Here is a 21,493-nt window from a genome sequence, read left to right on the forward strand (position 1 = left end):
ACAATGCTTATACCAGTGGTACTCTGTCGCCATCTAGCGTTGGACTCTCAAGTCTGACATCAGATGTGCAAAACATTTTTTTTTTTGATTCTTATAAAACCAGGCAACATTTTATGGAGAAGCTTCTTTAAAAAACAATTAAAATTGGTTCACTAATGAGTTGCAGTGCTTTACATGTGTTCACCTGTCACATGTTGCTGGTGGCGTTTCAAACGCAACCCTCAGCCAAAGAGCGAAACCCGACCAACCACATGACCCGCCCCCCCGAGGAGGTCATGTGATTGGTCATGCGGAAGTAAACAGGAATTTAAGAAGACACTCGGTGATATGCAGTAAAACCTTTATAGGTTATTTAACGTGTTTTCTGTTCTGCATTTCGAAGGGGTTGAAGTTGTTAAAGTATAGCAGGGGTGTTCAAAGTCGTGCATGTTGAATATGTAGCATCAGAGCTAATCTGCTAACTTGACAATCGGGTTTAGCTCACATTGACAGCGCACACTCACGTGTTAACCATGTTTGTGTGTTTCCTCTTCTTTAGGACTGTGTGACAAACATCGTCGCGATGGTAGATTTCCTCGCCGAGAACAACCTGTGTGGTCAGGCGGTCCTGAGGATAGTGTCCCGGGGGAACGCGATCATCGCAGAGCTCCTGCGCCTCTCAGAATTCATCCCCACAGTCTTCAGGCTCAGAGACAAGAACGACCAGCAGAAATATGGAGACATCATCTGTGACTTCAGCTACTTCAAGGTACCATGCATCCAACACATGACACACTGTGTGACTATGTCACGTCTAACCTAGCCCATGGACTTGACAGATGAATGCTCTGTATTCAGACTTTTGAATAATATTTGATTTGTGTCTAGGGTCCGGAGTACTATGAGGGGAAACTTGAAGCCAAACCAGAACTTCAAGACCTTGATGAAGAATTCAGAGAGAACAACATTGAGATCCTGACACGTTTCTATCTGGCGTTTGAAAGTGTCCATAAATATATAATGGACCTTAAGAGGTAAACCAGGATATAGCAATTGATGTGCTACCAGTTCTGAATACAACCAGTTTATTGTCAAACGACACTGAAACAATCATCTCCAGTTTTGTGATGAGTAAATAAACTGTTATTGTTTTTTGTGTCTAGATACCTGGATGATCTGCACGAGGGGGTTTACATTCAGCAGACCCTGGAGACGGTCATCATCAATGAGGATGGGAAACAATTACTAGTAAGTAGCATGGACACATACCGTTACCTTATTAAAAATGTACTGTATCTTTATAATAATCTTGCATACATTCTGTAATTTTTTTGTGTGTTAAATAATTAATAATTTTAGCTTTTAGTTTAAAGTGAGTATGAATATTGGTAATATTGAGGTATGCATATTGTTCAATAACTGTCATGACATAACGTAACCTTCGCTTCCCTCAGTGCGAGGCCTTGTACCTGTACGGAGTGATGCTAACGGTAATCGATCAGAAGATCGAAGGCGAGGTCAGGGAGAGGATGCTGGTGTCCTACTACAGATACAGGTGTGTGTGTGTGTGTGTGTGTGTGTGTGTGTGTGTGTGTGTGTGTGTGTGTGTGTGTGTGTGTGTGTGTGTGTGTGTGTGTGTGTGTGTGTGTGTGTGTGTGTGTGTGTGTGTGGGTGAAGGGAGGTGGTCACAGCTCAGCTTCGGTATGCAAGAGGAAACATATATCGGAGGGGTCAATAATCATCTTATTGCTATTCAGAATATCTCTAATTTTTTGTGTATTTATATATAAATGAATACATAAAAAAACCTTAAAATTTACATTTAATATTTCTTATCAAGCGGGATTTTTTTTTAATGATGTAAACGGGTTATATTATATTCCGTTTTCCCTCACTCTCTCCTCTCTCCTGCGTCAGTGCGGCGCGCTCGTCGGCGGACTCTAACCTGGACGACATCTGCAAGCTGCTGCGGAGCACGGGCTACTCCAGCCAGCCGGGGGCCAAGCGGCCCCCCGGCTACCCCGAGAGCTACTTCCAGAGGGTGCCCGTCAGCCAGACCTTCGTCAGCATGGTCATCGGCCGACTGCGCTCCGACGACATCTACAACCAGGTCAGAATCGGCCAACACACCGGGCGGAACGGGGCCGGAATGTACCGCGATGACTCACCAGACAGCTTTTTATGTGTCAAAGTACTTTCTTGTTTTGAGTGCTTTATGTCCGATCATCCAATTTCCTAATTTTAATCTCTTATTAAAAAGATATCTTCAATCTACCTCATGATACAAAAATTATGATATAGCGCAAAATCTGTTGAAACTCAATTGATTTGGTCTCTCAAACATTTGTGATCCAAATAATCTTAAACTGATTAAAAACAAGACAATATCATTTAACGTGTGTGTGTACGTGTGTGGTCAGGTGTCAGCCTACCCCTTGCCAGAGCACCGCAGCACAGCGTTGGCCAACCAGGCCTCCATGCTGTACGTGTGCCTCTACTTCACCCCCAGCATCCTGCAAACCCAGCAGGCCAAGATGAGGGAGATTGTGGACAAGTACTTCCCTGACAACTGGGTGAGTGAACCTGGAAAAGGCTCCTCCGCCTTTTTGTCCTGTTTTTGGGGGGGGAAACAGGATCTTTAAACTTGTGTCTGTGTTGTGTCATGCACCATATCCAGGTGATCAGTATCTACATGGGGATCACAGTGAATCTGGTCGAGGCCTGGGAGCCATACAAGGCTGCCAAAACAGCCCTGAACTACACCCTGGACACGGCTAACATCAAGGAGCAGGTACTGTGAAGGTTTTCTATGGATAGCTGTAGAGAGAGCAGTTATCTCTTTGAAAAGCAGGAAATACTTTCTGAGCACCTGACTTTGACAAAATCACATTGTTCTTAGTGATAGTATTTTTAACGGATAACAAACGGTTTTAGTGTGTCCTTTTTGTATTAAAATCCTCAACGTCAAATGACAATGCAAAACATCAAATCTTATTATTCTCAAATTTTTGTCTCCAAATGAATATACAGTTTGATCTGTTAACCTTTCATGTAACCGAGGCAACCAGAAAAAGAATCACTGCAACATCTGTGTGATTTGTAAATATGTCACGCAACTTAAAAATCACTCCGACATCTGATCTGTTCCGTCTCAGGCGTGTCGCTACGCCGAGGGGATGGAGATCCTGAAGCCCAAGGTGCAGCAGCTGCTGAAGGAGGGCTTCCTGCGCGAGGAGATCATCCTGGATAACATCCCCAAGCTGCTCAACTGTCTGAGGGACTGCAACGTCGCCATCCGCTGGCTGATGCTACACACTGCAGAGTCTGGTGAGAATACACAAAAAAATACACGTCCCAATGGGATTTATTGAAATAAGAAAATAATTGTGCAAAAATATTGACGTTAGATACATCAAAATATATTTGTATTTTGTATTAAAAATATTACTCTACATAAGTACATTTGTATTCGCTCAGTTAGCATTTTTAGCACATAAGCCAGCTTGCATTGTACATCTTTTTTGTTTATTTCATATTTTATGTTATATTAAATGATTCATGATCTAAAATCCGGGCTAGCATTTAGATAGTCATATTTGTTTCTAAATGAAACCACAAATTACACAACATGTTATTTGTAACATGTTCTGTTCCTTAGCCTACGACGTGAACAACAAGCGTCTCCGTCAGATCAAGGACCAGGTGATGACGGACTCCAAGTACAAGCCCCGCATGCTCTTCCAGCTGCTGCTGGACACGGCCCAGTTTGAGTTCACCCTCAAAGAGGTAAAACCCTGTCCTGTTCGCCCCCCTGGAGCTTCCCACACACTGCTGTTCTGATAACCAGGTGTTGTCATTCATTCTTACTGAAATCTTGACTTCATCTTTACTCATCTTGTTTTTGATAGCAGATAACTGCACACAGAATGTATAAAGGAGTAAAACTTAGTTTATTTTTTACTTGGATTTTATTGAGTTTTCAAAAGTATTATATGGAACAGCTCAACAACGTTATTGTAATATAAAAAAAAAAAAAGATTGAATACAAAATTATAAACAGAAAGAGTATAGGATTTATTTATACCGTGTCACGACTAGAATCAATTTAATTGATTAGTAGCAAATAAAATAAACCACATTGAACATTCATTAGCCATTAGCAAAAACTCCCAACGCATAGAGGTGCGTGTTAAACCGAAGCACAACCATTTTTACGACCCGTACCAACCGGTCCCTCCACACGTTGTAACGAGTGTGTGTGTAAACAGCGCAGTAGATTGATGTCCCAACCAGTGAACAGCGGTGGATCCATCTGTTGGGAGACGGGCCCCGAGCCGCTGTCTGTTGACAGACCAGCATATGCCTGCCCGCCGCCGCCGACTCAGCCGTGATTAGCGACGAAAGGGAACCCAAATTCAATATTCTGATTACGCTTCTCATTTGACTAATGGTCGTCGCTTGTCGGGCCTGCGCCCAACATCTGCCCCCCCCCCCCCCCCCCTTTCCCCTATCTCCTCCAGATGTTCAAGCAGATGCTGCTGGAGAAGCAGATCAAATGGGAGAGCTACAAGAAGGAGGGGTCTGAGAGGATGACGGAGCTGGCGGAGGTGTTCTCTGGGGTCAAGCCCCTCACGCGGGTGGAGAAGAACGGTGGGACACAGTACCATGTTTCTCTTTTGGCTTTTTATAGTATGTTTTGATAATAGTCATCGTTATAAAGATGTGTTGTTACCTAAATGGACGTCGGCTAGCCTTAACGTCTGGATCATGCATGATTATTATGTTATATTTGTCCTAATTATGATCATTAGAATATTCCTGATACCCTGTATTGGTATCCTAAACCCTTTTTAATTGGCCGAGGGGACTTGCACTAGTTTCTCCCCAAATGTTGTTTACATTTGTTGTCGTTACCCCCTCAGAAGCCCCACCTCTCAATTCTGATTGGATAATGGAAAAAAACGCAAATTACGTGACAGTTGAAGTTTTTTCAACTCAAGGCGTTCAGTGTGGATAGAGTGGGTAGACGCGGGGGAAAAAAAACAGCGAGGGAAAACGCTTTGCTGTCATTGATCTGAAAACGATTGCAGAAAGCCGGCCCCAGGGTGCTGAAACGCTCCCTTTGATCCGGGCCTTAATGCTGCTTCCTCGCCCTTCACAGAGAACCTCCAGGCCTGGTTCAGGGAGATCTCCAAGCAGATAGAGTCCCTGAACTACGAGGACTCGACAGCCGCGGGCAGGAAGACGGTCCAGCTCATCCAGGCTCTGGTGGAGGTGAGACCCCGCCTTCTTCCCCTCCTCCAATGGGAATTAGGGGTGGGAATCACGGGGTACCTATCACGATACGATAACAAACGCGATACATGGCCCGCGAAAGCGATAACATTGCGATACACAGATTCTTCAATAATCAATATATTGTTAGACAATCCTATAACGATGCATCACGATATATGTCTAATGATGAATACAAAAGGACTGTGAAGAGGTTATGCATCGTCCAAACTGAGTTCTCATTTACTCGTCTTTGGTCAAGTTTCCTTCCTTCATGTGTTGAGCACCACATCGGGGAGCAGGGAAATCTGGTTGGTGTGCCTTATTTTATTATTTAAGTTATATAGATATTTGGGGCTATATTTCCTGTCTAACTATCCAGGAATAAAGGCCAAAAATGACACATCAAATCTTAAAACAAATTATATATATGCATATATATTTCTTTTTTAAATAGACAAATATTATATCGATATTTGGCTCCAGTGAATCGATTCTCGTATTGCACGAAGGGCGACGATAAATCGCCGCATCGATATTTTGTCTCCCCCTTACGTGGAGACACCATCAGAGGTTGGTGTTTAAGGTAGGGATGATGTTCACCTATGCAGTGGGGATGGCATTGATAACTGAGGGATGAGCTTCCCTGTAATGATATTAGGAGCAGCCTAATCTCTGTGGGTTATCCTGAGAGAATCATCTGAAAGCTAATGCGTTTTGCATGCTAATTAAAATTAAGTGCAGGCTAATCAGTGGTAAATAATAGCTAATCGCTGACTCAAAGCTTTTAAGATGTCTTTAGATGGGATCTTTGGAATGAAACAGTGTCTCAGAGGGTCTGAATATTGAATTACAAGGCGGGGCTGGACCCTGTGCAGAATTGCCGGAGACGCCTCTGGTAATACTATTCGATTTCTTACAATTCATTACTTTAAGGAGCGTTAAGTCTGTACAGTTCAAATCGATAAAAGGCTAAAGACAGTATTTTTCAAAGGTCCACATTGTGAAGCTTAGAATGCTGACGTTGTCTGGATCCATCACTGTCTGACAACTCTCTCCCGCTCTCGGCTTTGACCCTGACCCGTCTCAGGTCCAGGAGTTCCACCAGCTGGAGTCCAACCTGCAGGTGTGCCAGTTCCTGGCCGACACCAGGAAGTTCCTCCACCAGATGATCCGCACCATCAACATCAAGGAGGAGGTGCTGATCACCATGCAGATCGTAGGAGACCTGTCCTACGCCTGGCAGATCATCGACAGGTGACCACAGAGTCCTCCGCCTGTCCCGGTGGTAGAAGGCTGGAGCAAGCCATCACTCTGTTCATTAAGGGACTGCCTTCTCTTTTAGACCATCAGCTAAGTCAGATAACGAGAAATACATTGAGTCAGTAGTTCCCAGACTTGTTTAGCCACTGGCCCAACCCTAAGTGGTTAGGAAGTAGTAGCCGTGTAACAATTCTGTCTGTTTCTGGATAATATGGGTCCTTTTAATGCAACCTTTTTGACCATATAATTGTATTGCTCAGGAGGTAGAGCGGGAGGACTGGTAACCGGAAGGTTGCTAGTTCGATTCCCGGCTCCTCCGAGCGGAGAGAGCAAGAATCCTAACCCGGGACGAGCTGGCTGTCGCCTTGCAGGCCTGCCACTGCTCGGCGTGTGAATGTGTGCATGAATGGGTGAATGTTAGGCCGTATTGTTAAGCGCTTTGAGTGGACGCTGGTTAGAAAAGTGCTGCTTGAATGAAGTCCATTTATCATTTGTCGTATTTGTTTTCAATCAAAACTGTATCGCATATCTTTATTTTATAAGCCAGCAATCACCCGTGAACCCATATGCATATCAGGCTACCCCAAGGACACAAAACAAAATAATCCACTCATCGCCGTCAATACATCATATTTATTTGGAGGACGAACTTCAAAAGGTGTGAGAAGTTCCAATCAGCCAACTCGCATCCAACTCTCTGTAATTCAACTTCAGCAGCATCACTTTCTCTAGTTTTTACATTCTGAAGCCAAGCCATTGGCCGGAATTAGTATTAAACACGGACCGCACGATCGCTCGTTGTCATGCAGATGGCGCCAGACGGCTCAATCGCATGGTCGGCCAAGCGACAGGAGCCAGACCGTCTGCCTGGCCGGCCCTGTCACTTTATTCATCTTGTTAACAAACAAGAATACCAATGGGCCCGCGTGTCCTTTTCAGCACTCCGATGAGCCAGTGCCAGTTTTTATACTTAATAAAAATAAACAAACATTCTTGAATCCACTTCAACCGGCGTCTCCTCAAAAGTCCCTCAGGCGACACGAGGAAACTGCCGTGTTTCCCTGAAAGGAGCTCTTATTTTTAAGTTGACAGGATGCTGCTGCTGTTGTTGTTGTTGTGTGCGCTGTTAACCCCTTATGTCTCCTGCAGCTTCACCAGCATCATGCAGGAGAGTATCAGGGTCAACCCGTCCATGGTGACCAAGCTGAGAGCCACCTTCTTAAAGGTACAGCCACACACAAGTTGAACAAAGAAACCGAAAGCGAGGTCTTGATCGGTCAATGGTACCGTTGCATAGTTACACCAAGGGGTCGAGCGGTAACATGTTGTGGACGTCTGTGCGTGCAGCTGGCCTCCGCCCTGGACCTGCCGCTGCTCCGGATCAACCAGGCCAACAGCCCGGACCTCCTCAGCGTGTCTCAGTTCTACTCCGGGGAGCTCGTGGCTTACGTTAGAAAGGTACTTCAAAACGGATACGCTGTGTTTCTGGTGAACTCTGACGTGGTTTATTGCAATGTGTTGGTGGTGATTGGTCGAACCAGCTGGAAAGTGAGCATTGTGGACTGTGGGACGTCTCCTGGAGTATATTTTTAGGTATTGTAATGCCCCCCCCCCCCCCGTTTGACCGTTTGGTTGGGAAGTTTAGTAAAATCATAGCTAGGATGTTATAGATCCAATATGGCTGTGAAGGTGCTTCAAAGCCCACAGCCTGTAAAGCTACCATGCTAGCTATGTTTTTCATACCAGCACTATATCAATTATGTTGAGTAACAGTGAACCCCATATCCCCCAGGGGGGGAAATATCGTTTACTCTGTGCTCTCCTTTTGAAGATTCCTCACACAGAACCTGCCAAATGTTTCTCATCAGGATGAAACTCCTCCAGCCATGTGTGGGGAAGTATGTATACATCCTGTCTCAGGTTTTCCAACACATCTCTTAACGTTTCCACTCCAGGTGCTTCAGATCATCCCAGACAGCATGTTCACGTCGCTGGCCAAGATCATCAAGCTGCAGATCCACGACATCACAGAGGTGCCCACGCGCCTGGACAAGGACAAGCTGAAGGACTATTCCCAGCTGGTGCCGCGATACGAGGTCCGCAGGACATGGGTCGTCCGCTGCTCAGGAATAGAACATGTTGATGTATTTATCGCCACCAGGTGGCGCTGTTGTTACACTTACTTGTTGCTCCCATCAATAAATCCGACGTGGAGTGAATCGATTTAAAAATAGTGTATTGGGAGTGATTATAAGATTTCCCTTCATGTTAAGGAGACGCTTTTGTCCAAAGCAACGTACATAAGTAGAATTGTCTGAAAAGGGAAAGAAACAATTCAGTACTATTTTCAAGGGGAAGGACGTACAACATACAATAAGTGCGTAAGAGATTAATATATGTTGTTGTGCTTCGTGTTGTCTACAGGTGGCCAAACTCACCCATGCCATCTCCATCTTCACCGAGGGGATTCTGATGATGAAGACCACCCTGGTGGGGATCATCAAGGTACCACTGGCTCCTGACGATTTATGAAATATTCGAAGCGTTTCAAAGGTAATAACAGCCGATTAACGGAGTGACGCCATGTTGTCTCACCAGGTGGACCCCAAGCAGCTGTTGGAGGACGGTATCAGGAAGGAGCTGGTGAGGAGAGTGGCGTACGCCCTCCATAAGGGGCTCATCTTCAACCCCAAGGCCAAGGTTAGGGACACACACACACACACACACACACACACACACACACACACACACACACACACACACAGTTATGAATATTCAAAGGTATAAATTTGAAGCCTTTTGTTTTGTCCGACCCACAATCAACATATCATGGCATGTGGCCCGGTATAGATGGTCTCTAATGAGGTGAAATAACTGCATGGACGCCCTTCTCTCCGCCCCAGGCCAGCGAGCTGATGCCCAAGCTGAAGGAGATGGCCGCCACCATGGACGGCTTCTACCGCTCCTTTGAGTACATCCAGGACTACGTCAGCATCTACGGCCTCAAGATCTGGCAGGAGGAGGTGTCGCGCATCATCAACTACAACGTGGAGCAGGAGTGCAACAGCTTCCTCAGGACCAAGGTGTGTGTGTGTGTGTGTGTGTGTGTGTGTGTGTGTGTGTGTGTGTGTGTGTGTGTGTGTGTGTGTGTGTGTGTGTGTGTGTGTGTGTGTGTGTGTGTGTGTGTGTGTGTGTGTGTGAGAGAGTGAACCAGAGAGAGAGAGTAAACGAGCGAGAGAGTGATTGAACGAGTTTTGTTTTTTGATTTATACAGTGCTTATATGGATACAAGTATTAACCAAAACAAATGAGTTAAAACATGATAAGCCCGCTTTACGTTGAGAGGTGCGTACACTCAAGGCCTCCCGCACCCCCGTGTCTCTGCCTGCAGATCCAGGACTGGCAGAGCGTGTACCAGTCCACCCACATCCCCATCCCCAAGTTCCCCTCGGTGGACGAGTCGGCCACCTTCATCGGCCGGCTCTGCAGAGAGGTCCTGCGCATCACCGACCCAAAGTAGGTCCTTCCTCACTGGGGGCGGGGGGGAAACGGGATGTCATTGAATAGCTAGATAGGCGGTTGTTGTTAGCAATGCAACGTCAACGTTGTATGCCCCCCCCTGGGATTCATTCGTCTGTTGTAGTCGTATATAATGTCCGAATAAATTACCCACTACAGAGGTACCTAACGCATAAATGGTCTGCATTTATCGATTTTCTAACCAGTGGCCCCTAAAAGCACTTCATAATAATTGCCTAGCATTCACACAGCGGTGTCAGCCATGCAAGGCGACAGCCAGCTCGTCAGAAGCAGTTAGGGGTAGAGTGTCTTGCTCAGGACCAACCTAGAAACCTTCCGGTTAAAGTCATCCCGCTCTACCTCCTGACCTACTGCCGCCCCCTAGTATGAATAGTAAATAGTAGCTTCAGGTGTTAATTGGAGTGGGGCGTCGCACACCGACCACAGTGAGTAACCCTGCCTGTTCATGTTGCCAGGGCGACGTGCTTCATGGACCAGCTCAACACCTGGTACGACCTGAAGAGCCACCAGGAGGTGACCAGCAACCGGCTGTTCTCGGAGATCCAGGACACGCTGGGCACCTTCGGCCTCAACGGGCTGGACCGCCTGCTCTGCTTCATGATTGTCAAGGAGCTGCAGGTGATTGGCCGGCTGACCGGGACCTTTTCCCCTCGACCAATCAGGTGTCAGTGACGATAGGGTCATCGACAAGCGCCGGCCTTGACTGGTGCTCGGTGATGCTTGTGTGGGAGAGACTAACATGACGTGTGTGGGTGTGTGGGTTGCCAGGCAGGTGTCTTTGTTCTTGACGAGTATGTATTAACATGCAGTCAGACGGACTATAAGATGTGTGAGTGTTTCTATCAACCCTGTCATCCTGTATCTCGCCGTGCCGCCCCTCAGAACTTCCTGACCGTGTTGCAGAGGAGTATTCTGCGGGACAAGGCCGTGGTGGAAGTCTTCAAGGGCATGATGACAGCTGCCAACCCGGTGCAAGGCATCGTGGGTATGTGACGGCCCTCTTTAAAAGCACCGCCCGCCAGTGTTGTCTTGTCTTGTCGATGACGTGATGAATAATGCAATGTTTCCCTTTTACCTTTTTGTTTCCTCGCTTTCAGCGAACGCCAGCAAAGTGTACGCCAACGCCACCGCAAAGACCCAGAAGATCTGGGGAGGGTATTTGGAGGCCATCATGAAGGTTCTCCACCAGTTCCCATCCTAGAGCTCATTCACAATCATTTACTGTTCCTTTAATAGCCACAAGAAAATGGTGATTCAATACTTTTGATGGTTCAACCTCAATAGTGAGGCAGAGCCATCGAAAGTATAGAATCACCATTGAAGCAACACTTTTTTTTTTTTAACGCAATCAAATCTTAATAAGTTCATTCCACTAATAGTCCTGATCAATAATGTCGAGTATTCCGTGGTTTTTGGATGATTTCTTGAGATACTTCATCGGATATAGGAGAAACATGTCCCGTTCATGTTCTTCCCAGGTCGGTCAGATGCAGATCCTCAGACAACAGATCGCCCACGAGCTCAACTACTCCTGCAAATTTGATTCCAAGCACCTGGCCGCTGCCCTGGACAACATCAACAAGTAAGCCTTGGGATTTGTCCACGTTTGTCAGGTTTTTTTTTTTTACTGTTGGCTTTGTGACTGACCTGTAAAGAATGGTAAATGGACTGAATTTATATAGGGCTTTTCCTGTAACCACAATATTGCCTCACTATCACCCATTCATGCACATATTCACACACCGATGGCGGAGTCAACCATGCAAGGCGACAGCCAGCTCGTCGGGAGCAGTTAGGTTTAGGCGCCTTGCTCAAGGACACCTTGACGCTCGGCTAGGAGGAGCCGGGGATCGAACTAGCAACCTTGCGGTTACCAGCCGACCCGCTCTACCTCCTGAGCTACTGCCGCTCTAAAGAATTTCCCATGACACCAGATATCATGGTACATAACGCATGCATCCAGAGGCCAGGTTGTCTTCTTCTATTCCAAACAAACATAGATGGCCAGAAAGACAGTGTCATTTGTTTGCTGCTAACTGAACTGTCAATATTGCATTAATTTCCATTTGTTAATCACAAAGGATGAACAAAACCTGCCAGGGGCAGCTGCTGATAATACAATTGAAAGCGATGAGATGACCCATTAATCTTAAAACATCAAATTAGGCATTCAAACGCGGTGGTGAAGGACTCGCTGCGAGTCGCTCTCCGACCCTGACCAACGGCCGCTCTCTTAATACCTGTCGTGACGGCTGCTCTCAGGTCCTTGCTGGCGGACATCGAGGCCCACTACCAGGACCCGTCGCTGCCCTACCCCAAGGAGGACACCCTGCTGTACGAGATCACCGCCTACCTGGAGGCGGCCGGCATTCACAACCCACTCAACAAGGTCCGCACGGAGAACCTGGTCTCAGTGGTTGCTCAGGCAACAGGGCGACTGTACAGGCGCAGATTTCCATGTGCAATGCAAAGTGTGTGTGTGTGTGTGTGTGTGTGTGTGTGTGTGTGTGTGTGTGTGTGTGTGTGTGTGTGTGTGTGTGTGTGTGTGTGTGTGTGTGTGTGTGTGTGTGTGTGTGTGTGCCAACAACTTTCTACAGCCAATGAGATGGTTGACGATGTAATGAGGCCTGTGTTTTTTGTACATCAGTAGTAAGTGGTGTAACAAGTGTTTTCTGGTTGTCTGTGTGACAGATCTATATCACCACCAAGCGCCTTCCTTACTTCCCCATCGTCAACTTCCTGTTCGTCATCGCCCAGCTGCCAAAACTACAGTACACCAAAAACATTGGCAAGTGTCAACATCAGTTTTTTATGTACATATTTCTACGTTATTTTCAATTTCTTTCTTCAAATTTCCGATGGAAGACATTTTTTCACATTTGACATTTTTAAAGTATGGAAAACATTGTACTCAAAACTTTAAAAAAAACATTACATATAACAGAGGGATGTTTCCACTACACATTTACCGTATATCTTTTGAGGAAAATGTCAAAAATTGTAATAATATATACATCTCAAAGTCAGCTTATACACTCAGTCTTGGTTTGAATCCCAGCCCCGCTCGCGGTTTTGTGTAGTTTGTAGCTCATATAAGTCTGAAACACCATCAATAGTTAATAGTGTGGTGTGCGCTAATCAGTCACCCGGTTGGCCACTTACCCCCGGAGGAAAAATGGACTCGATAAGTCAGCGTGAACAAAATTTGAAGGAAATCAATGTGCTGAAATTACATGAGATGGCAAAGGATTTCAGGGAACATCATTTTGCTGATGCTGTCTGCACACCATCATAACCCAACAGCAGACAAATAATTCAAAGTAAATCACAGATTCCTTCGTAATAAAAAAGGCTCAACAAGTCATTGTTTGCATTTAGTGTCACGTGTCAGGTAAGCATTGGCATGACCCTGTGGGTTGTTGGTTCCCTTCCCTCAAGGCATGACCTGCAGGAAGCCCGCCGACCCGGTGGACTGGCCCCCCCTGGTTCTCGGCCTGCTCACGCTGCTGAAGCAGTTCCACTCCAGATACACCGAACAGTTCTTGGCTCTCATTGGTCAATTCATCCGGTCAATCATGGAACAGTGCACGAGGTAACAAAGCAAAATCTGTTGTTTATTTTTAATATTTTGGCGCTCCAGATGACGCTAGTTAACTAGGTCGTTAACGATCTTATAAGTCAACAAATAATCCAAACATGTATAATGTTGGAATGCACTTCTATAACATTGTCTCACCTCTTGTTGCCCCTGCAGTCAGAAGATCCCTGACATGCCGTCAGACGTGGTGGGGGCCCTGATGCTCCTGGAAGACTACGTGAAGTACACCAAACTGCCACGCAAGGTAGGGCTGCCATCATGCTAGCCACACATTAGCTTGCGCCATCATGCTAGCCTCACATTAGCTTGCGCTAACGTAGGTCCGCCATCATGCTAGCCACACATTAGCTCGCGCTAACGTAGGTCCGCCATCATGCTAGCCACACATTAGCTCGCGCTAACGTAGGGCCGCCATCATGCGAGCCACACGTTAGCTTGTGCTAACGTAGGGCCCGCCATCATTCTAGCCGCACGTTAGCTTGTGCTAACGTAGGGCCCGCCATCATGCTAGCCGAACATTAGCTTGTGCTAACGTAGGGCCGCCATCATGCTAGCCACACTTTAGCTTGTGCTAACGTAGGGCCGCCATCATGCTAGCCACACGTTAGCTTGTGCTAAGGTAGGGCCGCCATCATGCTAGCCACACATTAGCTTGTGCTAACGTAGGGCCGCCATCATGCTAGCCACACATTAGCTTGTGCTAACGTAGGGCCGCCATCATGGTAGCTACACATTAGCTTATGCTAACGTAGGGCCGCCATCATGCTAGCCACACATTAGCTTGCGCTAACGTAGGTCCGCCGTCATGCCAGCCACACATTAGCAATCACTGCACAATCAAGAGGGTTTGAATCTAAAGGTTGGAATTGATGATAATGATGGTGATGGTTGATTGATTTAATTCAACCAATTTAATTGACACTATATAAGGGCAGAGTAAAGTATAGTTGAGGGTCTTTATAGATTACGGTCCTAGGCTTTGCCCAAATCACCCTTCTTGATGGACCAATATAATACTACTGATGACAAACAACCCCACATTGATGACTATTGGGGTGTGAATGAGTGATTTTCTTTGTTCCTTTCCGTCCCATAAGGTGGCTGAAGCTCATGTCCCCAGTTTCATCTTCGATGAGTTCAGGACTGTGCTGTGAAGTCCTCAAGATTCGTCTTTTCAACGACATCTGATTGCAAACGATTTATGTTCTTTCTATTGATTTATTTTTATTTATTTTTTATTCCATCTTTATACAATTAATGCACTAATACCATACGGTATATTGATGTACTACTTTGAATAACCTGTCTTATCATGTCTTGTTGCCAACCGTTTGTCAATTCACTTTGTGCCATTGCCTAATGAAATTCATTGTATTTTAATAAAATATTATTTACATGATTATTGGTTATCCATTAATGTAGGCTATACATTTTAAAAACGTATTGACAAACGTGTTTAGATCTTTAGGTCCATGTTTATATGATGTATAGGATTGTCTGTGTTAAACGATGGGATTGTCTGTGTTAAACATGATCATTTAGCAGAACCAATATATTGTTACAAACAATTAAAAATATATATTGTCCTCCGCCATTGAACAAATGATAAGTCGTGTACCGTTAATGTTATGTCCAATGTTATGTCAGTACTAACTAATGTAACATCTGGACAACAAATAACTCCTAAGCTGTGTTCGAAATCGTTCCCTAACATGGATGTAGTGCACTAAATAGGGTGCACGCCATTTTGTAGGGTGTTCGAATTCTCAGTGGTCCACTATATAGGGCACTGTGGACTTATAAAAACATACGATGTACCCTACATGTTACTCCCGTATACCACAATGCAATGCGGTCGTGTTTTTCCGGAGGAGAAGAAGCTGAATAACCGCGAAATCCTATGGCGAAAACGAATACATTTAATGAGTCTCCGGCTTTCGTATAGAAATGTCAACAATTTATTTGGGATTTAACAAAGAAAATGTAACATTCAAAATTAGTTTAAAAAAAACTTGAACAAGGAAATGTAACATTCAACATCAATACAACCTCCAGCTTTCCTCGTGAGTGCCCGGTTTGTTTACATGATGTGGGCGCATCTGTCTGCGTCACACAAATACCCGGCGGATTTACTGACGCAAATGACGTTTAGAAATGTTCAGCGTAGTGTCCGAATTCACGTTCCCTATTCCCTATATAGTGCACTATATCATGTACACTATATAGGGAATAGGGAACGAGTGTATAGGGAACGTTTTCGAACACAGCTCTACTGTGAAACGTACAACCCGGAAGTGCATGCCGTTCTATTTCCCCGGGTGTTCTACATTCACGACTGCTTCCGAGTTCAATCAAAAGTTGGTCAAGTCTTTCAATTCTCGATATATTTTAATTTTTTGAATATGACACAGATATTCACATTAATAACACACAGCAAAATCGGATTCCGTGGTTAACGTGAAAGCTTATGCTAATATCGACCATATCATCGTAAGACGCATCCTTGTCGTTCGAAGTCAGTAAAACCCCCAAACTGCTGGAGTCTCTCAAAACCTTATGTCGTTCAGCGCGGTCCAAGCGGCTCTATCAGGGCTTAGGTCATGCCAGGAGGATGTCGGGACCAATATGGACATGTTGACATATGTGGCCATGGACCTGGTGGAGTCCCACGGTGAGTAAAGCAAGAGATAAAGATCCCCATACGTGTTGTCCGTTTTGTTTGGTGATGTCTAAGGTGTCATGTCGATTAATGTTGTTCCAGAGACGGAGCACAGCAGCAGCTTGGAGACGCTCCAGGCCATGATCCTGGAGAGTGCCGAGCTGGAACGAGAGATTAACTGCTTCTCGAACATAGTTGAGCATCTGAACTCGGAGGTGAGTCTGAAACACACACACACACACACACACACGCGGAGTTCGCCGCCCCACCTGCCCATATGGACGGCACGCGCATGACACACACACACACACGTCTGAGGAAAACTGTCTAGCCTTAGAACGCTATCCTCAGACAGGTGTCTGACGAGCCGCACACACACCTGTCTGAGGGGTTAGTGCTGTTATAGCTTAATTACGACATTGTACACCATGTAAAGTCTTGACTTGTGCGCACAATTGTAAATTCAGTCATATTTCTCAACAAAAAATTGATTACATTTTCTAATCTAATACACATTGCGAACTCGGTGGAAAAGAGTATTTCTTAGAGAGAGAGATTGACCGTGTTTTCCTCAGGTCAGCCAACTGCCGCCTGAGGCCTTGTTCAGCCTGTCGGATCGCGTGAAGGAGCAGTATGAAGCCAAGAGGGCCTCCCTGTCCAAGGCAGAGCTGCACAACCATCAGAAGGTGATTGCCTTCAAAGAGGGGGTTGGCAGCGCTCTCCAGCCAGGTGAGAAGCACCGAGAAGCAGCCGGGATGCTACCTCTGTGATGTGGTTTGTTCAGTTCGCAGACATGTCAGTGGGTTATTGGAAGGAACATGGTTATTTCGTAACACTGAAGAAACCTAAGTTTGATCCCAGCTAAGCTAAGCTAAGTTTGATACTCAACAGTCAGCGTATGTGAATCGTAATATTATTTATTATACATTATATTATTAATTAATAATATTAAGATGGCTTGTTTTCATGTTTTATTTCATTTTGATGAGTTGGATCAATTCAAATAGTTGTGCTATCATAAAGTATTTTCTAATGTAATGTAATGTACATTTGTTCATCCTTTCGTTGTTGCTTCTTCAGAGAATGGAGAGGAGGCAGAGAACCAGGATGAGGACATCGCTGTGACACAGAGATTCGTCAACTTCACCTGCCCGCTCACACAGGTGAGTTCCAGTCTCAAGCATCTCTTGAAATCACTCAGGCAAATTCTCCAATGCATGTTATCTTGCCAGTTTAAAAACATACTGTATGTATTTTGGTTGGGTTTAGTTTTACATTAAAAAAAAGAAAATTTCTCTGAAAAGAAAACCTATACATGCATATACAACGAATAAGAAATTTAGAATATATTATTGACTGCCAGTTAGTCTAAGGACTGTATGTATTTTTAAGGAGCGGAGAACCTGAAATATAGAGAGAAACGACAGACAATTAATTGTTTTTCATGTGCTTTGACCTTCCTGTTTTGCAGGTGGAGATGGAGAATCCCATGAAGAACAAAGTGTGTAACCACCACTACGATGAGGGGGCTATTCTGGCCATGATCAAAGCAAGGCACAAGCAGCACAAGAAATTCCGGTACACACACACACACACACACACACACACACACACACACACACACACACACACACACACACACACACACACACACACACACACACACACACACACACACACCCCTCTTTAAATATCACATAGCAAATGGCAGGTTTGCGACCAAATCAAAGTGGTGTACAAACCTCCAATAACATTGTTGCCTGTAATTGGTCGACAATACAACATGCGTGTTTGCGTCCGTTGACCTCGTCCCCCTCCCCCCTCCCCGTGCAGTTGTCCGGTGGTGGGCTGCGGGAACATCAACGTGATCCAGGCAGACCTGGTCCCAGACCTGTTTCTCAAGAGGAGGATCCAGAAAAGAAACGCTAGCCAGGTGTAGCGGAACCCGTCTGTTGGACAAGAAAAGTTAGTTATGTTTTATACTTGTTGATTTGTTAATATACACTGTTCATTTACAGAACTGGGTCTTAATTTGATATAGTTGGCAGTATTGATTCTACGTCTAGTAGTTTTCATGTCAACGTGCAGTACACTTGGAGAACCACAGGGAGGCGGTCTTTGAATTTGAATTTTCTTTGTTCCTTTGAATAAAAGCCTGTTGGAAAAGCCGATGGAAGTGGAAATTCAATTGATTTGAGTGTTGGATTATACAGTGGATTATACAGCTCCCTTTAACGCAAACCAAAGTGGCCTATCGTTATGTTGTCAAATTCACAGTTGGGCCTAAAAGGTTTCATAAAACCCCTTGTGATTTGCCACCTGTAGCTCAACTGAAGTCTTGTGAGATATGATGTGAGAATGCGAAGGAGTTGCAGGATTTGACAACATTGTATATATAAACATCTCTTTCCAGAAATTCACGGCTAAAGAAGCTTAAGCTGCCATTTTATTTTTAAAGTGCACTCAAGACTCTTGGACAAAACTGCTCAGCCATGCAGATTTAATTGTTAATTTAATTTGTGAAATTAGCCGCGTAATTTATTCTCTTGTTGATGGCCTTGAGTTAATGGAAAAACCGGTTAATCTCCTGTCTAACACCCTTTTATACAGTCTATATGTTTTTATACAGACCTTATTGTGGTCCATTCATTAACAAGTTTTGAATGAATTCCTTTTGATTGAAGACATCCTTACAGACTCCAATCATTTGGGTTGCAAAAAGTTAAAATTACATAATTCTCCTAAATCTCCTTCCACAACCTCAGTTTTTACCCCCAAAATATGGCCCTGATTTTCCCTGTGTACTTTTACAAAGAGCTGAACAAACTAATATTGTTCCACAACAGAGGGAATTAACTCTGACGTGTAAATCTCCCTTTCTGCTTCCCCCTAATCAAAGGGTTTTGTTGGAACACAAAACAATTTCAGATCAAACTAGGTGAAGCTAATCTTTTAATAACATTACATCAGACATTTCTCAGTTTAGAAATGCGATTTGAAAGTGGAAAAATACTAGGCCTGATGTAATGGGTTCTTAACCTTTGTGCGTGTGTGTGTGTGTGTGTGTGTGTGTGTGTGTGTGTGTGCTTGCTGAAAGTGCACCTTAATGGTAAAGGAACCAACCGACACGTCAAACAAGGCTGAGTCACTCATTCCTGCAGCGCGGGTCTCTGTGTTCGAGCCCGGCCACTTACCTAATCAAATCGTTCTCCCGGCTGCCACGGTTCTGCCGCGTCACTCACTCGTGACAGCTGTCTCGTTAGGTGGATAATACGACAAACAGGTACGGGGGCTTGACGCCCGCGCCCTCATCTGGGGTACATAACATGTCGCGGGTTGATGCATTGGCCTGGACACGTTGCGTTTGGCAGCGCATGGGCAACTTTAACTCCCTTTAGAGCAGCGGTTGACATCCCGTGCTTGATCTTACCTTGTGAAAGGACCTGGCGTGAACCAAACGTAAGGGTACATTGAGCTGGGAGGTCGGCCTAGCTCAGGTGGTAGAACGTGTTGACTTGTAACGGGAAGATTGCTAGTTCGAGTGTTGAGGTGTCCCTGAGCAAGAGTTGAGGTGTCCCCCCTCAACCTAACTGCTCCAGTCCTGATGAGCTGGCGGCCGCCTTGCGTGTTGGACCCCACCGTCGGCGTGTGAATGTGTGTATGATCTGTTGTAAGTTGCTTTAGATAAAAGTGTCAGCTTTTTACGATTGCTTTACGTCATGGAAACTCTAAGGTCGACCTGTGGGGTCTTATTGTGCTCACACCAGGGGAGCTGTATGGCTAGCTCATATCAGTTCATCGTGCTGTGCTATGCTTTACGTGTGCGTTTTCTTTTGTTTCAAATTAATCAAAAGAAATGTCATTTTCAGCCAAGTGTCAGAACTTCGACCCCATGCTGTTACTGCTGTTGCAAAACAACTGTGCTGATGAGGAACAAAAAGCTGATCTTTATTCACAGCTGCGACTTCGTGACCTGAGGGCACAGGTGGAGAACAGAAGAGACGTTTAAAAAAAGTTAAGTTCAACTTAACTTTACTAAATGTGTAAGTGATGTTTTTTTTTGCAGATATTGAATCCCTCCTGGTAGTGTAAGCCTCTCACCTACAGACACTGGTGCACTGGTTAATTTACTTGTAATTGTTCTTAAAACAGCCAAAGTGGAGGTTACATGATTATCATCATTATCATCAGGGAAGACATCAATTACTTGCAAATTAGACATAATCATTAAGACAGCAAAGCATGATTATAAGTCATTCTTTTTTTCTGGCAGTTCATTATATACTTTTATTTTGTACTATGTTATTATAATAAATATAAATGGTTTAGCTTGATCCTGATGCAATATTTGGTGTAAAAATTCATGCAATTTTGGGTTGCAAGCTATTCTCCAACTTGTTGCTGAGCCGTATACACCAATCACTGAGCGATTCGTACATTACTGTTCTCTGTATACTAGACCTCATCCTCTGATTTATCATGTTTGGTTTAGTTCTACCACCTCCTCACCCTCCCCCCCCACCACCACCACCACCATCCCTCCTTGACCAAGTTCTCGTCCTTCTTCTCTCCCCCCCCCCCCTCCTCCTGTTCCTGCTCTTCCACTCCCTCCCTGATAACTCTTGCCTCCCCCACTTTAATGACCAACTCTTTACGGCCTTGGAATGCTTTCATAGATAACACGACCGGGAGGAGTGTGTGTGTGTTTGTGTGAGATTGTGTGTGTTTTTATGAGGACGTGTGTGTTTGTGGGGACGTGTGTGTGTGTGTGTGTGGGGACATGTGTGTTTGTGTGAGATTGTGTGTTTTTATGAGGGCGTGTGTTTGTGGGGACGTGTGTGTGTGTGTGGGGGGGGGACTTGTGTGTTTGTGTGAGATTGTGTGTGTGTTTGTTTGTGTTAGTGTGTGTTGGTTTGAGATTGTGTTTGTGAGAGTTTGTGTTAGTGTGTTTGTTTGTTGGACGTGTTGTTGTGTTATGCAGGCTAAATGCCCGGCAGGAGCGCTGTGTGCTCGGGCTGAAAGGCCTGACGCGTTTCTGAACACGGATAAAACCCCGACCATCAATCCTTTCTGAAGCAATCAGGCTTCCAAACAAAAAGCATGTTTTCTCTTGAACAAATTCCACCTCTCCGTGAAACAGAGGTTTTAGTTTTAGTCTTGTTTCCTTTCTCCCCGCACAC

The 21,493-nt window shown here is 45.0% G+C and overlaps 2 protein-coding genes across 3 annotated transcripts; both read left to right on the forward strand.

Annotated features, from left to right (window-relative positions):
• Window positions 1-249: 249 nt before the first annotated feature.
• On the forward strand, window positions 250-15,502 carry washc5 (WASH complex subunit 5). 2 transcript variants are annotated; one of them, XM_056602101.1, is made up of 29 exons: window positions 250-347; window positions 539-748; window positions 868-1,013; window positions 1,143-1,227; window positions 1,434-1,534; window positions 1,897-2,089; window positions 2,400-2,552; window positions 2,657-2,770; window positions 3,135-3,306; window positions 3,638-3,765; window positions 4,500-4,629; window positions 5,141-5,253; window positions 6,344-6,510; window positions 7,666-7,741; window positions 7,864-7,974; window positions 8,472-8,612; window positions 8,941-9,021; window positions 9,115-9,216; window positions 9,420-9,599; window positions 9,908-10,032; window positions 10,512-10,674; window positions 10,939-11,041; window positions 11,154-11,233; window positions 11,535-11,638; window positions 12,319-12,445; window positions 12,748-12,844; window positions 13,495-13,648; window positions 13,811-13,898; window positions 14,752-15,502. In XM_056602101.1, the coding sequence occupies exons 2-29, from the start codon at window positions 563-565 to the stop codon at window positions 14,806-14,808; spliced, it is 3,477 nt and encodes a 1,158-aa protein (XP_056458076.1). In that variant the 5' UTR covers window positions 250-347; window positions 539-562; the 3' UTR covers window positions 14,809-15,502. The 2 variants fall into 2 exon arrangements, with proteins under 2 accessions (XP_056458076.1, XP_056458077.1); XM_056602102.1 differs by having other exon boundaries at window positions 261-322.
• A 98-nt stretch (window positions 15,503-15,600) lies between these two features.
• nsmce2 (NSE2 (MMS21) homolog, SMC5-SMC6 complex SUMO ligase) lies at window positions 15,601-18,513 on the forward strand. The gene is made up of 6 exons (XM_056602103.1): window positions 15,601-16,325; window positions 16,416-16,528; window positions 16,889-17,042; window positions 17,394-17,476; window positions 17,785-17,891; window positions 18,147-18,513. Exons 1-6 carry the CDS (start codon window positions 16,211-16,213, stop codon window positions 18,250-18,252), a joined length of 678 nt encoding a protein of 225 aa, XP_056458078.1. The 5' UTR covers window positions 15,601-16,210; the 3' UTR covers window positions 18,253-18,513.
• Window positions 18,514-21,493: the final 2,980 nt, after the last annotated feature.

Source organism: Gadus chalcogrammus, chromosome 11 (assembly GCF_026213295.1).
Source record: "Gadus chalcogrammus isolate NIFS_2021 chromosome 11, NIFS_Gcha_1.0, whole genome shotgun sequence".
In the NCBI taxonomy this organism is placed as follows: domain Eukaryota; kingdom Metazoa; phylum Chordata; class Actinopteri; order Gadiformes; family Gadidae; genus Gadus; species Gadus chalcogrammus.

What these genes read in the sequence shown, in the direction of transcription:
- nsmce2 (XM_056602103.1), top strand. Translation starts at nt 16,211, where the DNA reads ATGTCGTTCAGCGCGGTCCAAGCGGCTCTATCAGGGCTTAGGTCATGC. An exon ending in TGGCAGCGCTCTCCAGCCAG is followed by an intron (nt 17,043 to 17,393) that starts GTGAGAAGCACC and finishes TTGCTTCTTCAG; the next exon opens with AGAATGGAGAGGAGGCAGAG. An exon ending in TCACCTGCCCGCTCACACAG is followed by an intron (nt 17,477 to 17,784) that starts GTGAGTTCCAGT and finishes CCTGTTTTGCAG; the next exon opens with GTGGAGATGGAGAATCCCAT.
- washc5 (XM_056602101.1), top strand. Translation starts at nt 563, where the DNA reads ATGGTAGATTTCCTCGCCGAGAACAACCTGTGTGGTCAGGCGGTCCTG. An exon ending in AGTACTTCCCTGACAACTGG is followed by an intron (nt 2,553 to 2,656) that starts GTGAGTGAACCT and finishes CACCATATCCAG; the next exon opens with GTGATCAGTATCTACATGGG. An exon ending in TCATCCAGGCTCTGGTGGAG is followed by an intron (nt 5,254 to 6,343) that starts GTGAGACCCCGC and finishes GACCCGTCTCAG; the next exon opens with GTCCAGGAGTTCCACCAGCT.